We start from the raw sequence: 15,938 nt of genomic DNA on the forward strand, positions 1-15,938 counted from the left end.
ATTCACACTCAGAGTGATGGGATCCTTTCACTGAAAAGACGGGAGACAGATCCGAGAGAGATGACTGTCTCTAATGGTCACGCATGGAACCGTGGCAGAGCCAGAGCTGAAACTTGGGTGTCTGACGCCTAGAATGGACCTCTTACCCGCCCATCACTGCTGAATCAGATGATTATTTAATCAGAGAGGACCTTGGAGATCACCTTGTTAGACTCCTGGGTGTGCATGCATGTGTGCTAAGACATGTCCAACTCTGTGCAACTCTATAGACAGTAGCCCAACAGGCTCCTCTGTCCGTGGGATTCTCCTGGCAAGAATGCTGGAGTTGGTTGCCATGCCCTCCTCCAGGCTATCTTCCCGACCTCATGTCTCTTATGTCTCCTGCATTGGCAGGCAGTTTCTTTACCTCTAGCACCACCAGGGAAGCCTAGACCCCCTTACACACTCAGAAGAACTGAGGCTCAGAGAAGCTTGCTGCTCAGGTGGTAGGGAAATCGAGATAGCAGGGGTTTCTCCCACCAGTGCACAGATGTACTAAGCCCAAGGGTGAGGATGACATGCTGAAGGCCACCTACAAACGTGCAGGAGGGCCAAGCCTGGAACCCCCGAGGAGGAGGGGAAGACTTTCCAGCTCTTCCCCTGGAAAGCTGGGTCCTGCTTGGCTTCAGTCTGTGTCCTGATGACACTGCTGGTTGAGCTCTGCCCGACCTGACCCTAGGCCTGGCTCTGCCCGAAGCAGGGGGTTTAATTAGCTTCCGATTAAATTACATTTACTACAAACAGTCTGGCCCCGTCTCTGCACCCTAGGATTGATCACTGATCATTCATTCATTCATGCTGTGCCAGGCCCTGAGCTGGGGGCCCTGCAGGATACAGAAATGAGTTGAGTATGTCTCCTGCCCTCAAGGAGTGCAGTCTACAGAGGACACAGACATGGCCAGGGTCAGTGCAAGGTGACCAGGCAGCTCAGGATGGCGTGAGCAGGAGGTTCCCACCCACAGATGTTCCCTGCCCTGGAGCCCATTCATTCTCCTGCCCTTTGACTAGGAGGGGCAATCCCCCCGGGCCCAGAGCACTGGCCTGCATGAGAGGGGAGTCGGAGGTCTTACGGCACAGCTGCAGAGGACACACTGGTTGGGCAGGTGGGAGGGGAGCAGCTCGCGGGCACTGAAGAGCTCGCCGTGTTGGTACGCAGTCCCATTATGCTGGCAGGACCTTGGTGGGGCCCGGAGCCCAGAAGGGGTATGAGGTTCTGTAGGTGGGGAGGGGAAGGAGGAAGAAGAAGATGGTCTAGGGCTTTATCAGAACTAACTGGGCCACTTCTCTGACATGTTTGTATCTTATCCCTTGTTGTCATTTAAACCATGCTCTGGCCTCAGCCTTCCCAGCCAGACCTCATGTTGATGAACCAAGAGGAACCCTGACATTTCTCTCTGACCATGTCACTCCCGCCCTTGGCCTTTAAGCCCCTGAGTGTCAGAGGAGGCTCTGATTGCAGCAAGAAGGCAAGGCCAGAAGCCTCAGCTCCGCTGAGTGCCACTCAGTTTAGACCTGTGTTAGTTCATTCAATGTTTAGTAAGCATCCATGAAGCACTGGCTAGTGCCAGGCACTGTTCTAGGTTCTGGGGATACAGAAGTGAACAAAACAAGGTTCCACATGGAGTTTCATCCTAGTGGAGCTCACTGGTGTGATCTGGACTGTGCTTGATCTTGGAGTAAGTGCCTGCCACTCCCTGGCCACCAGACACCCTCCCCATCACCTGCCAGTTAGCCTGTCCTCACCCTGCTAGATAGAGGGGATAGCCCTCCAGTTCAAGGGGAACCTGCTCCTTTTTTCAAGACACCTTTACTAAGCACTTTCTCTGCACCAGGCGCCATGCTACATGCTGGGAATGGAGTGCAAATAAGGCCCAGCCCCTCACATCAGGAAACTGATGGTCTCACTGGGTAGAGAGACAGGCCCCAAGCAGTGACACTGGTATGGTCTGGGCTAGGGCAGATGGGAGCACAGAAGTTGTGGCAGCATAAGAGAGGCGCCCTTAACTCAGCCGGGAAGGGCGGTCAGGGAAGGCTTCCTGAAGGGGCTGATGGCTGAGATGAATCTTGAGGAATATGCAGACCAGGCAGGCAAAGGGGCAAGGCTGGGAAAGAGGGAGGGAGTGAGGAGCATGGGAGGAAGAAGGGGGCTGGGCCGAGACACAGTGAGGAGCAGTCAGGACTCCTGGGGTCTGCCTCAGCCGGGAGGAGGTGTAAAGTACCCTCACTGGGCAGGATGAAGCCTAGAGACCCTGCTCCGCTAGTGAACCCAGGCCAGGAAACCATGACCCAAGTTGGAGTCACAGTCAGATCCCTACTGGGATCCCACTTGGAAAAGAAGCCCCTCTATGCCCATACTCCACACAGGTCCCTAGTCTCCCAAGAGAGCTGCTTCCAGAGTCTGGAGCTGAGGCTGCAACCTGGGACTCCCTCCCCTTATCACCTTCTCGATGTTACTAAACACGGGTCCTCCTCTTGACATCTCCTGCCTTCCGAGTTGGCCCCCGCACTGACTGCCCCTCATTTGCCACTTGCCTATGTTGGTTTCTTCTCAGATCACCTCTCCTCTCTCCTCTCTTATCTCTACTTCTTGGAATCCCAGTCTCAGAGGCTATTAGTAGATTCTTAACATCATGGACATTTAGCCTTGGGGCACATATTAGAACCTCTGAACCGCAGCACAGGAGGAGTCTCAGAGTACATATGCCTCAACTCCTGTGGCCATTCCCAGCCCTGGGCGGTAATCCCAGGGTCACCCTGCAGGGCCTCCCAGCCCCAGCTCACTCACCTTCACTTACACGGGGTGCATCCACTCCCTCAGGCTTTGGCCACCCCCTGAGAGAACGGAGCCAGCGTGTGCCATCAACAGGTCAAGCACGCCTGTTTTTCTTCAGCTCTTTTCCAGGTTCCCTCCCTCCTCCTGGCAAGCACAGCTACTCAAGACTGAGAAGTCTGTGGCCACCCCAGCCCTCCTCAGGGATCCATGGAGGATGTCTTCCGTAACCACCTTGGTGTCTCAACAGCTCTGGTGGCTGGGGTCTGCCCTTCTCATTCCAGGGACCTTCTCTGGCTGTGTCAGGAGTGGGTCAAGGGCCAGTGGGCCGGTGGGAGGCTGGCCCAAGGGCAGACGCGAGGTCACTCACCCACACAGCGGGGACAGCACTGCTGCGGCTCGGTCACGGGCTGGGGGCAGTGCACGGGCGGACAGTGGAGGCGGTAACAGCTCACGTGGGCATTCTGAAGGGGACACAGGGGTCAGTCCTGCTTCCAAACAGCCATTGCCTCCCACTGTCCTCTCCTCAACCCCCCTCCCGACTCTGGGGCGCTGCACTCTTTTTAAGCCTGCAGTGGGATAAAAGTGATAAATTCCACGTGTCCAGTCTCCCTCCCGCCTGCTCACTTGTGTGGCTCACTCATCCGTATCCCTTCCTACCACGGACGAGCGCACCACGTGCCTGGATTTGCACGGATCTCGTGTCCCTTAGTGGTGAGGGACGAAGGAGAGAAATACAAGTAAAAGACTTGGGTTATTTTGACACTGACTTTTTTTTAAAGATTTTCTTTTTTTAATGTGGACCATTTAAAAAGTCTTTATTTAATTTGTTACAACATTGTTCCTACTTTATGTTTTGGGTTTTGACCCTGAGGTATGTGGGATCTTAGCTTCCCCAGGGAGTGAACCCACACCCCCGACATTGGAAGGCAAAGTCTTAACCACTGGAGTGCCAGAGAAGTTCCTCAACATTGATCTCAACTGTGCTGTCTTAACTCCAAGACTTTGTTCTTTTACCTCTGGATCTGCGCCTCCTGGCTAATGGAGGACTGTGACACACGAAGGCAGGTGACAGGGAAGTGGAGAATACTCAGGGCTCTGTGATCTGCTCCCTAAGTCTCTGAGAGGTGTGGGTGATCCCACACACAGCCTTGGGACTGGAAGCAGAGGAAGGGCCTGAAGTTCTTAGGCTTTTTCAAATACAGCAAAGGAGAGAGAAGGGGCAGAGAAACATTCACAGGAAAATGAGCAGACATGGAAGAGCTGGAGGGAGAGGCCACCCCTGGAGGTTTTCCCAGGAGATTTGTCAGCCTGTCTCAGGTGGCCCACACCTTCCTCTCCCTTCTGCTCTAAGAGGTGTTGCCCTGGGTTGTAACAACCCAGTACATCTGTCTCTTCTATCCAGCGGAACAAGGACCGAGCCTCATTCTGTTCATCTCTCAATTGTCAGCAAGGGGCCTTGCTCCAAGCGAGTGCCTACTGAAGTCTGAATGAGTGAATGAATGAGAACCAGCAGGGGAGGGAGAGATGGTCTCTTTCTTGGTCAAGTGGAGTTAGCTTTGTTTAAACTTTGAAGTTGCCGAGTGAGATTCCAGACCCTTGGCCCACCTGACAGCCCCCAAAACACTTCTACCAAAGCAGCTTCCTGCCCCATGGAGAACCCTGGACCAGGCCCTAGTTCTGGGGTCACTGCTTCCTAAGATGGCCAGAGGTGATCACAAGGATTAATCCATGCTAAAGGGCATCCTAGAGTCCACAGAATCTGTCTGAGCTCTAAAAGTGGTCTTTTTGAGGCCTGGGACCCAGGGGTGCTGGATAAACATCCAGAGGGTGAATGGAGCCCCTCAGATGAGAAACTAAGATAGAATGCAAGGAACTTTGGTATCTGAAGAGTTAGAATCTGTCTCTTGATTCTGGCCTTGAAAGTATCAAGGAATGGAGACGATGAGTGAGATGCAGCAGCAAGTAAGGTGGAAACAGGCTAGGGCGCAAAAGGTGAGGGGGCAAGGTGAGAGGCCTTGCAGTCAAAGGGTACCTCTCAGGAAAGTCATAACTACCATTTATTGCATGGCTACTAGGTAGGGGCATTATGTTATAGAAATGCATTATCTCACTGCTTACTCTCAACAACCCTAGTGGTACGTATTATTATCCACGATTTTAAAATGAGAAAAGAACCTCTGAGAGGTTGCCTAAGACACACAGCAGGTGAGCACTGCGTAGGTCTGTGCACTTTCCGTGATGCAGAAAATGCCTCAGGTGGAGGGAGCAGGGCCTCATTCATTCACTCAATATTTACTGCATGACAACTGGGCGCCATGTCCTCTTCTGCACCAGGGACAGTAAGCAAGAGACAAGAGTTCTGCTCTCACGGAGCTTCCATCCTAGCAGAGAGGGAGACAGACTATAAAAAATAAACAAGGAGGAACCAGATCATGTCAGATGTTAAATTTATAACAGGAATAAAACAGGGTAACGTGATTGCGTTAACAAGGTTAGACTATTTTAGAAACAGCTGTAGAGAAAGCCTCATAAGGAGGTAACTTTATGTCGTGCACTGCGAGATGAGAAGGAACCATTCCTGGGAGATCTGGGGGAAGAACATTCCGAGGGGAGGAGCAAGCTAGAATGAGTTTGCAGCATTGGCGCAGGTAGGAGATGAGGTTGGAGAACAAGGCAGAAGTCAGATGGTTCAGGGGGCATAGATCCCACAGCTGGCAATTTCAATTTTACTTTAGGTGCAATGACAAGCTATTGGAGGGTTTTAAGAGCTTCTGAATGACATGATTAGTTTTCTGTTCAGAAAAGATCCTTTGAGCTGCCATGCAGTGAACAGATTAGAAAGGGGTACAGGAAGAGGGTTTCCCTGGCAGTCCAATAGTTAAGATTTTGCCTTTAATGCAGGGGTGCCAGTTCGATCCCTAACTTGTCGCGGGGGGGGGTGGGGTGGGGGGGGGGGAGCTGAGATCGCACATGCCTCACAGCCAAAAACCCAAAAAACCTAAAACAGAAGCAATATTGTAACAAATTCAATAAAGACCTTAAAAATGGTCAACACCAAAAAAATATTAAAAAAAGAGAAAAGGGGTACAGGGAGACTCTGGGATGCTCACAGAGCAGCCCAGGTGAGAGAGGAAGGTGGCTTAGATTAGGGGGAGTGATGATGATGGAAAGAAGGAAGGAATTCAGAGTGTATTTTGGGGATGTCAGCTACAGCCCCTTGGGGTGAGGAAACTGGGTATGTGTGAACTCCAGGGAGGGAGAAATGAATTAGCTCCACTGATCACAAAACTTGGACTTGGTCAACTGGACCGCATGATATGTCTGGAATTTTCTGTTATGGTTTCCTTCTTGTTTTTTGGCTATATTTCACAAAGTTCTTTTTGAAAAGGCTGATTGGCCTCAGATGTGCTAAGAAACCAAGGGGAGGCAGGGATGGGGGGCTGTGCTCCCATTGGCATCAGGTTTGACCAGGGGCCAACATGGTAGAAGCCGTGGGGAGTCAGAGGAAAAGACCCCAGGGGAGTAAGTCCCCAGTGGTCAGAGTCAGGAGAGGGGCTGGAGCACCCCCCTCCACCTTCTGGTGTTTCCTCAGAAGGTCTCCTCTGCTCCTACTCCAAGGACTGATTTAACAAGGGAGGCTCTCATAGCCTTGGCTGTGCAGGGAAAGAGGGGTCCAAGGGGCTGGCTCTAGGTGGGACTAGGTACCCCACTCCCCAGCACCAGCACCTGGACAGACACACCTCTGGACTTCACACCAATGAGGCTGGCCCCCGGCAGCTGAGCCAGGGCCAAGGGGATTCAAGCCTCCTCAATCACTCTCTCCTTCCCCATCCTCCAGCCCCACACCCAGCCTGGGAATTCTGGACCACATGAGGGTTTCATTTACCCCACCTAGTTGACTGTACAAGGTCCTGTGCTGGGTTGGGGTGGGCTGGGAGGACAGAGGTTTTCAAAAAAATCTGGTCTCTCAGAGTGCTCGGGGCTGGTGCACTGGGATGACCCTGAGGGATGGGATGGGGAGGGAGGTGGGAGGCGGGTTCAGGACGGGGAACACATGTACGCCTATGGCTGATTCATGTCAATGCATGGCAAAAATCACTACAATATTGTAAAGTAATTAGCCTCCAATTAAAATAAATAAATTAAAAAAAAAAATCTGGTCTCTGCCCTAGTTGATGCAGCCTTCGGCAAGACCCCGACCTGGGCAACAGTAAGTACCCAGGAAGACCTGCTCCTAGGGCTCCATGGAGGAGGGGCAGTAACTGACAGACAGACAACCATTGTACCTGGTTGACGGTGATCAGGAGAAAGAGGCAGAGAAACTTATGTGGCCTCCAGAGGAAGAAAATACTTTCAGGTGAGGGATCAAGTAAAGCTATTGGTGGAGGTGGCATTTGAGCAAAGTTGCAAAGAATAAACATTTAGACCAGCGGCATTGGGAAATGCAGCCTAAGGCTGGGCAGCAAGAAAGGCCGCTGGAGGAGGAAGCAGGAGGAAAGGAAGGATTAGGGAGTCAGGTCAGGAAGACTCTGCCTTCTGCTGCGTGGGCACGGGAGGCTGGTGGCAGCAGGAAAGAAGGCTGGGTGAGAGAGGGTAGGTTTGTGTCCTCATCCCAGCCCAGCCACTGATCCACTGTGCGATTTATCTCTAGGAGGCCCACAGTAGGCATCTATGCCCATGCCTGAGATAGTCAGTAGTGAAGTGGTGTGGCCCCAAGCCCCTCAGTTGCTACTGATAGACCACAGTTCTATGGGGGCCTGGTTCCAGAGTACCCCCCACTCCAAAGTCAGGCTGTCCTCTTTCCCTCCAGGGTGCCTTCCCTGGGGATCTCCCAGACATACCTGTCACAGGAGGCCAGAGGAACCTACCTCGGAGCAAGTGCAGCGAAGGCAGTACATCAGGCCCTGAGGCTCCAGGTAGGGGTGCCAGCTCTCGCCGGGGGCGTATCTCTTCCCATGGAAAAGGCAGAACATGTCTGGGCCTGGCAAACCAACCAGTGCTTTGTGAGTCCCAGGAGGCTCCAGCCCGGAGTCCCTGCTTCATCCCTCCTTCTTTCTGACTCTAGGAAGGATGTCATCTGGACACTCCAGCAAAAGAGAATCCACAGGACATGCTCTCCTAGTCAGGGAGCCAGAATGACTGAGTTTCCATATCAGCTTGACTGGCTGTGACTGTGGGCATGTCACTGGCCTTCTGCGAACTTCGACACTTCTCTCACAGAGTGGTTAGGGGATCAAGCAGTGAACATGCTTTTTACAGATTTAAATTGTGGTAGAAATGTTAGTTATTATAATTAGATGAATAATCTGAGGCCCAGAGAGGCCAAACTATACCTCTTAGGACACACAGTAAGTCAGTCATCAAGCAAGGATGACACCCGGAGCCTCTTGACTCTCAGGGCAGTGCTCCTTCTGCTCCCATAGTCACTCTTGCTTCCATTTCCTCTGTCCCATTTTGCTTATTTATTTACTACATCTCTGCACCATCCTCTCTCTTGCCCCCTGCTGCTCACCTGCCTAAACACACACACACACACACACACACACTCTCTCTCTCTCTCTCTGGGCCACGTGATGTATCTTTTGAATAAAACTACTGAAAGCAGCTCCCTGCTTTCATACTATGCTGTGTCCCTATACATACTCACTGAGCTCTGATCCTTAGGTGCTTGAATCAGGGAAACAAAGTGCTGCCTGGTGAAAGGTTGTTACAAAACTGACTTTTAAAATATCCCTAAAAATGGTCAATGGTACTGTGACTGCACATCAATTGATTATTTTTGTAATGATTTACAACTGATATTTACAAATGATTTACAACTGATACAAACAACTGATATGTTGTCAACATGTAGATGAATGCTTTTAAGAATGATTGAAATAGTTTATTTCCTTATGTGGGTTAGGTATCTCTCCTGCAATCCTGATTTCTTGAGACCTCCACCCTCTGTCCTTTCATAGCCAGTCAGTTGCCCAGTCTTTTGAGCTCTGTCTGGAATACTCGTGTCCTCACCGCTTACTAGCTCTGCACCCAGCCCCAGGTCAGGGCTCCATGTCAGGGGTTGAGACCTCCTTGCCCTGCCCCTCAGCCTTTGGCCTTATCCCTTGCCAACCCTCCTGCATACGGGTACCTCATGATTTTTACAACAGAGAAGGGATGCTATCATTCTACAAAAAACTCTCCATTACATAAAGAATAATCTAAGCTCTTTTAGGGGGGAATCTGGAAGGCCCAGCACAAGCTAAGTGTCTGTAAAGACATACTAAATTAAATGAGATTGAAATTTGGAGAAAGGAACCAATGTTTATCGATGACATTCTATTTATATAAATTACTTATCTTATTAGCATCAATGTTTTGACAATTAAATTAGATAATGCTTGGAAAACGCTCACTTAGCCCAGTTCCTGACACATAGTTGAATGCTATAATTATGACAATTATGGTAACAATGACCCTGCTGGATGGACATTATCATCTGTTCCAGATTTAAGAGGATAAGGCAGTTTCGCAGGGTCATTGGGATTGTTACAATTGTTAATTGTAAGAAAATTAGATGAGAAAACTGAGGAGCTGCAAAGACCAAGCTGACTTGCCTGAGGCCACCCAGCTATCGATTTGAACCCAGGACCCCATGCTCCCAAGCAGACTTCCCTTCAGTTCACCTCACCTGCTATGGTTTTTTTGCTCAAACTCAGGGCCTCGAGGTTTCTTGTCTCCACTGGCCACCATCCCCCTTTCCCAAATTTTTTTTTCTTGGTCCTCTATTAATCTAGAATCTAGAGGTTGCTCTCCATGCCTCTGTCCTGTACACTTTCTAGAGTCTCACACTTCCTGAATCATTCTCTTAGACACTTAAACTCTGCAGAATCACAGAGCATCGAAAACAGTATAGTAGCAGGAGCAGCTCACCCTCAAGATAGGAATTCCCCCTCCACGTTGAGGGTGGGCTGGGATGGAGGACAGGAGTTAAGGGCCATTTTTTTTTTTTTTTTTAAGGGCCATTCTTAACCTTTAGAAAGTTGCCTTTGTGAGAAGCTGAGACCAGCCTCCTTGGCTTCCCGCACTGCTTCTGTTGTGCCACTTGGGTTTCCCAGAACAAAGATTTGAGGCCATGGCCATGATGCCCTCAGGGTCTGTGCTTCGGGGGCCACTGAGGACCATGGCTTGGTTTACTCCCCATCTGCTCCTCAGCCCCACAAAGTAGAGGGGGGATCAGACAGCAGATCCCATTCCCAGCAAGGCCCCGGCTGGCCCGTATCAAATGAACAGTGTTTATCTCTCAGCCTCCGCTGGCAGAGAGGGCAGGACACAGGCCCAGCTGGGGTGCTTGTCAGAGCCAGCCCAACTCTCCAAGGATTGAATAATGTCTTTCTTCCTCAGTCCCCTCCCCCGACCAGGAAAGGGCGCAATTGCAACACTGCTGAGGCCTTAGGACTTAGCCTTGCTGTTGAAGAAATCCTGTCCCACCTTCCCTGGGACAGCCCTGCAGCCTGACCCTTGTGCCAGCTGGCACCCCCACTCCCTCCCCGCGCCTGCTCAGAGTGTGAAGACAGAGAGAATACATCAGCTCATGCCCAGGTCAGGAGGCCCCTTCTCCCCACTGATGGACCTGGCAGCAGCTAAGAATATGGGGGTCCTGGCAAACTGTCCCTCAACCCCAGGAGCCACAATCCCCACCCCACCACGCCCTCCAAGGTGAGAAGCACAAGGAAGGGTGGCATTGCCTGGAGCTCCCTCTTCTAGGGAGGTGAGTGCCCAAGGCCACGCCAAAACCAGGCAGGAGGAGGAACTGGCAAGACTGCAGGCTGCCTCCGCCATGCAGCTCTGGCACTCGCCCCATCCTTGCACTTGGCTGGTAGGGGCTCTAGCTCCTTATGCCACGAATTCACTGTGTGATGTTGAGCAAAGACCCTTGCTTCCCTTCTCTGGGCCTCACTTTCCCATCTTCAAAATAAGGAGTGGGCATGAACTCTGATCTTCACAGGTTTTCTGTACAGATACTTTATGAATCCATGATGTCAACATTCTAAGACTCCAAGGTTCTAAGTTTCTCAGACTTAAGATTTGAGAATTCCAAGCTGCTGAGAGCCTACATATCATGAGACAACAAAGCTTCTAGAACTGCATGATGTTGTGATTCTAAGATTTGATCATTTCAAGCTTCCATGATTCAGGATGTGTTGATGGTTCTGTATACCTAGACTCGCAGGGGCTCCAAACAGGCTAGGATGAGGCCCAGGCACCCAGTGCCGCCGATCCTGAGAGACACGGAGAAGGAGGCAAAGTCTGCTTCTCACATCCCCTCCCTTCTCTTCCCCTTTCTGTGGTCCTCTGTGGTCTTCCCACTCTGGCTCTGGCACCCCACCACCACATCTCCAACCACCCATCATCTGTTTCTCCAACTTACGGACCAATTGCACTTTCTCTCAGGGGACTTTAGCAGTTAATGACCCCAGCAGTGATGTCTAATCCAGGAAGACATTAGTGGAGGAAGTTTTTGTTTGAGGAGGATGATTAGAGCTGTTCTAGGCTTTAGAGAGACAGAGAAAAACAGGGACAGGTCTCATCCCCCTCACCCAGTGTGTGTATAGTCCCCAAACTCTGATGTCAGAGTCAGATAGGCTGGGGTTCCAATTGAATTTGGCTTGTATTTGCAACCATTTAGCTTGCATTTAGACAAGCTATTTAAACACTTCAGGCCCCAGTTTCCATATTTGTCAAATGGTCGAGTAATAATCTTGACCTTTTGGGGGTTATTGCAAAATTAAGTCAAATAACATATATAATATGACTAATGCCTGTCACGTATTAGATGCTCAGCCAAATGGTATGCTAAAAACAAAGAGACAAAGCAGACCTTGTTGCTGATCCCAAATTTCCCTAACAATTTCTGTTTCTCATAGTAGTCTTCTTACTCCCAGAATCCTATGGGCAGCCCCCAGGTACCCAGAACATCATGGCACCTGCCACTAAGGTCAAACCTTCTAGGTCTCAAGGTTGGAGGCAGAGAGACCACAGGAGGCTGTTACAGTCATCTCTTCTGAGATCGTGCTGGCCTGGAGCAAGGCAGATGCAGTGCTGGGAGACAGAAATACAGATTTGAGGACTACTTACTAGGTACCATGGGTAGGTTTTCAGACACACTGATGTGGGTAGAGAGGGTGAAGGGGCAGTCAAGGATGGGACTGAGGTTTCAGGCCTGAATAACTAAGTGAATGTGGGGTTCTTAGCACATAGGCAGCAAATGTTATCATTAATTTTGATGTTTTATTATCATTAGTAATAGTAACATTGGTTCCTGAATTCATGTACTGGACATTTTGTATATCAAGTTATATATGCCCATGGACCTAGTACATGCCTAAATAAGACCTAGTGCCCACCCTCAAGGAGTTTGCAGCTCAATGAAGAAGACTGCTGCTGCTGCTAAGTCACCTCAGTTGTGTCCGACTCTGTGCAACCCCATAGACGGCAGCCCACCAGGCTCCCCCGTCCCTGGGATTCTCCAGGCAAGAACAGTGGAGTGGGTTGCCATTTTCTTCTCCAGTGTATGAAAATGAAAAGTGAAAGTAAAGTCACTCAGTCGTGTCCGACTCTTAGCAACCCCATGGACTGCAGCCTACCAGGCTCCTCCTTCCATGGGATTTTCCAGGCAAGAGTACTGGAGTGGGGTGCCATTGCCTTCTCCAAATGAAGAAGACAGATAAATATAATACATACAGTCAGACAAATGCTGACAGAGGAAACATGGGATCTTCGGGGAAGTCTTCCCTGAGCAGATGCCTGAACTGGAGCTTGAAGGAGTTAACAAGGTGGAGTCGGGCAGAGTAGAAGCTGCATGCAAAGGCATGGGGTGAGAGTGACTGTGGTCCATGTAGTCCCCGGAAGGTGACTGGGGTGTGTTGGCTGCTGGTTCCCCTCCCTGCAGGAAACACCCAGTTGGCTAGGGCAAAGCCGAACCTCTTTACCTGATGATTGAACTTTGTTGACCTAATCTGAATTCAAGGTAGCTATGTTTATCAGACAGACTCTGGTATCTGTCACAGTGTTATCATGTCACTCCACCCTATGATGAGCAGGCTCCTGCTTTTCCTGCAGAACTCTCTGTGGTGGCCCTTTTTTAAGCCTCACATCCTCTTGCTAAACTTCTCACTCTTCCCATCCCCACCCAGCCCCCACTCTCACTCCTTCATGCTTCTGTACCTTTACCCATGATCTTTCTTCACCTGGAATGTGATTCCCCATCTCCAGTGTTGGACCAACTCCTCATCCTCCAAAGCCCATTTAGATGCCATCCTGTGAAGCCATCCCAAACTCCCAGGCCACTTGCCAGTCCTTTCCGGTGATCCTACAGACTGAGTTCAGCCCTCTGCCACAATTTGCATCATACTAGGTTAGAAGTACTTTTTGAATGGACTTCTCTTCTGTACTGAACTGTGAGTTTCTTGAGAGCAAGGGCCAATGGCATTCATTTCTCTATCCCCAGTGTTCTGTGCAGAGCCTACACAGAGCCAATGCTTGGTAAATGAATATGTGATGAAAGAATGGAGTTAAGGGAGGTTTTGGAGGAGGAGGCGATTGCTGGTCACTCATCTTGGAAACCTCCTGCTTCAACCAAAAGAGAACTTCATCATGTGACAGAAGAGCCAAATCTCTTTGGGCACTTTGGCCTTGCCGCCTAACAGAAATTGGCCCTGGACCTCCCCTTTCCAGTTCCTATTATCTGAACTCCTAAACTATTCACCAAACATTGTTTACAAAAAAGCAGGAGCCCAGGAAGATATGAGGCTGAGTGATTTCATGATCTTCACATGTAAGTCTAAATTCCCAAGCTGTCTCATCCAAGGTTATCCCATAGTCTGCCTTGAGACTCTCATGGTCCCTTAAGATCTCTTAAGGGGTAGTCAGGAGTGGGTAGTGTTGCTGGGAATTCTTCCAAGAGGAGGCAGAAAAGACAACAAGAATATTCTGGGCTGCAGAACAGGTAGGATGAGACCTAGAGAAGGGCACCAGGTGGACCTGGGGCTGGAACTGTGGCTGGTCTGACCCCAGCCTGCAAGAACTCAGGAAACCTGAGTGAGCCAGCCTGCATGGGGATGTGAGAATGTTTACATCTCTTCCCTCAGGCCCACTCTGCTGTAGTTTATTTATTTATAGTTCCCTTTCACACCAACAAACTTGCTCCTCTCTGAGACATAAGCTCTGTGCTGGGTACTGGCACTCAATGAGGGAGGCCTCCTAAGGGTATCAGAAGTAAAAACCTCAGCTCTTCAGTGGATGAGCTGTGCAGTCTAGGGAAAGGACCCTGGCTTCTCTGAACCTGAATTCTTATCTGGCACATGACAGATGCCTAGGAGCATAGAAGGACCTCAAAGGAGAGAGTCAGCAAACCAGGAAAGACAGCTCAGTTGCCTGGCAAGGGTCAGTGGGTGGAAAAGAAGCTATTTACCTTCTCTTCTTCCATGGACATGTATTAACACATTTATAGATTCAAAAAAATCTTAGAAGGAGAAGGAAATGGCAACCCACTCCAGTATTCTTGCCTGGAAAGTTCCACGGACAGAGAAGCCTGGCAGGCTACAGTCCATGGGGTTGCAAAGAGTCAGACACAACTGAGTGACTAACACACAAAATCTTAGAAAGTTAGGGATTGAGAGATTATGTCCAGTCCCCTATTTTACAGATGTGGACACAGTCTCAGAGACGGCCTGAGCCTGGTCTAAGATAATTGATTTTTGCCAGCATGAACGCCAATGCCAGTTTTCAGATCCAGGTGGGTGGGGGCTTCTTATAGGAATGCCCATCCCCTAACGGACAGGATCAGAAGAAATGGCTTTAAAGTGCAAACAGAAGGATTCAGCTGAGATAAAGGAAGAACCTTGACTATAAGCATGGGTAACAGAGTATGAAACAGGCTTCTCTGGATGAGATCCTGCCCAGAGGCAGAGGGACGCCTGCAACGATCTCTGTACTGCACCTCCCAGCAGCACGGCTCACACACCAGTTCTCTCATTTGGGAGTCCAGGGGATTCACAGTCTCTCTCCCAGAGCCTGGTGCCATGGTCGGCGGCTGGGGGAACTTGAGAGGCCAGCCCTGGAACAGGTGCAACAGCTGGAGCAACGGCACAGCTGCTGCCCGGCTCCGCTCAGCGGCCTGCAAGCGAGTGAGTGAGACAGAGACCTCTACTGGTGGGAGAGAGAGGTGCAGAACCTCCCGAGAGGCAGAGAGGGATCTGACTGGAGCCAGATGTCAGCCCTCTGCACCCACTGTCCCAGGCCCTCTAGGCCCTTTCTGTTGGTGTCTGAATATCCACCAACAGTGGCTGTCTGAATATCCACTCCTCCCGGAGGGCAAGGGTACCAGGCTGAAGACCCACACTCCCCCAACTCCCTTTTCCAAAGGCCAGAGTGGACCCTGAACCAAGGCAATAGCATCTTTGGGTCTTAGAATCATGGGATGTTAAAGCTGGAAAAGTCCTCAATGATTATCTATTTGACTCCCACCATCTTGCTCTACAGCTGGGAAAACTCAGGGGCAGAGAAAGGCAACCTGCCGTGGGTCACAGTTGGAACTGGAGGCAGAGCCAGGACTGGAGCCCTGACCTTCCGATTCCACCGGTACCATGTCATAGCGTGGAAGCTCCCTTCCTGCCCCCACCCTGCTTCTGGGGTCTGGGGTTTTGTCACTTGGGACCAAAAACTTTGATTTCCATGGAATACAAAAACCTTGGAGGTAGAAGAGCTGGTGGTTTTACCTGATAATCGACTCTCTCCTGAAGTCAGGACTGGATGGAGGGAGAGATGAGAAAACATAACAGCTGTACATCTTAAAGCAGGGGGCAGTTAGGAGAGGGGGCACAGTTAGTGAGGAAGAGCGCGAAGGAGAGGAGCTGGCAGAGGAGGAAGAGCACTGGAGAGGGAGTCAAGGTACGGGGCAGGTTCTCATTCCACAGACAGAAGTGGGGACAGGTGCCCAGAGTGACTGACGTTATACACACATGTGGCTCAGCCTGGGACTGTACTGGTCAGTGACCAGATTAGGGGCCCACCCTGGCTAAGGGCTCTAGGTGGGAATGGAAATGGGGCTTGATCCATAGTAGTGTCTGAGGATTAGAGTCAGTCT

General features: G+C 50.5%; 1 protein-coding gene across 3 annotated transcripts in view; it reads right to left on the reverse strand.

The window, feature by feature from the left end:
- Positions 1 to 15,938, reverse strand: part of CHRDL2 (chordin like 2) — a 34,419-nt gene that overhangs the window by 15,103 nt on the left and 3,378 nt on the right. For all 3 annotated transcript variants that reach the window (XM_043482495.1, XM_043482497.1, XM_043482494.1), the window contains exons 2-4: positions 7,681 to 7,793; positions 3,180 to 3,273; positions 1,110 to 1,252 (exon numbers count right to left, since the gene is read on the reverse strand). In XM_043482495.1, coding sequence (XP_043338430.1) covers positions 1,110 to 1,252; positions 3,180 to 3,273; positions 7,681 to 7,793 — 350 coding nt within the window. The remainder of the gene's footprint in view (positions 1 to 1,109; positions 1,253 to 3,179; positions 3,274 to 7,680; positions 7,794 to 15,938) is intronic.

This window comes from Cervus canadensis, chromosome 11 (assembly GCF_019320065.1).
Source record: "Cervus canadensis isolate Bull #8, Minnesota chromosome 11, ASM1932006v1, whole genome shotgun sequence".
Classification (NCBI taxonomy): domain Eukaryota; kingdom Metazoa; phylum Chordata; class Mammalia; order Artiodactyla; family Cervidae; genus Cervus; species Cervus canadensis.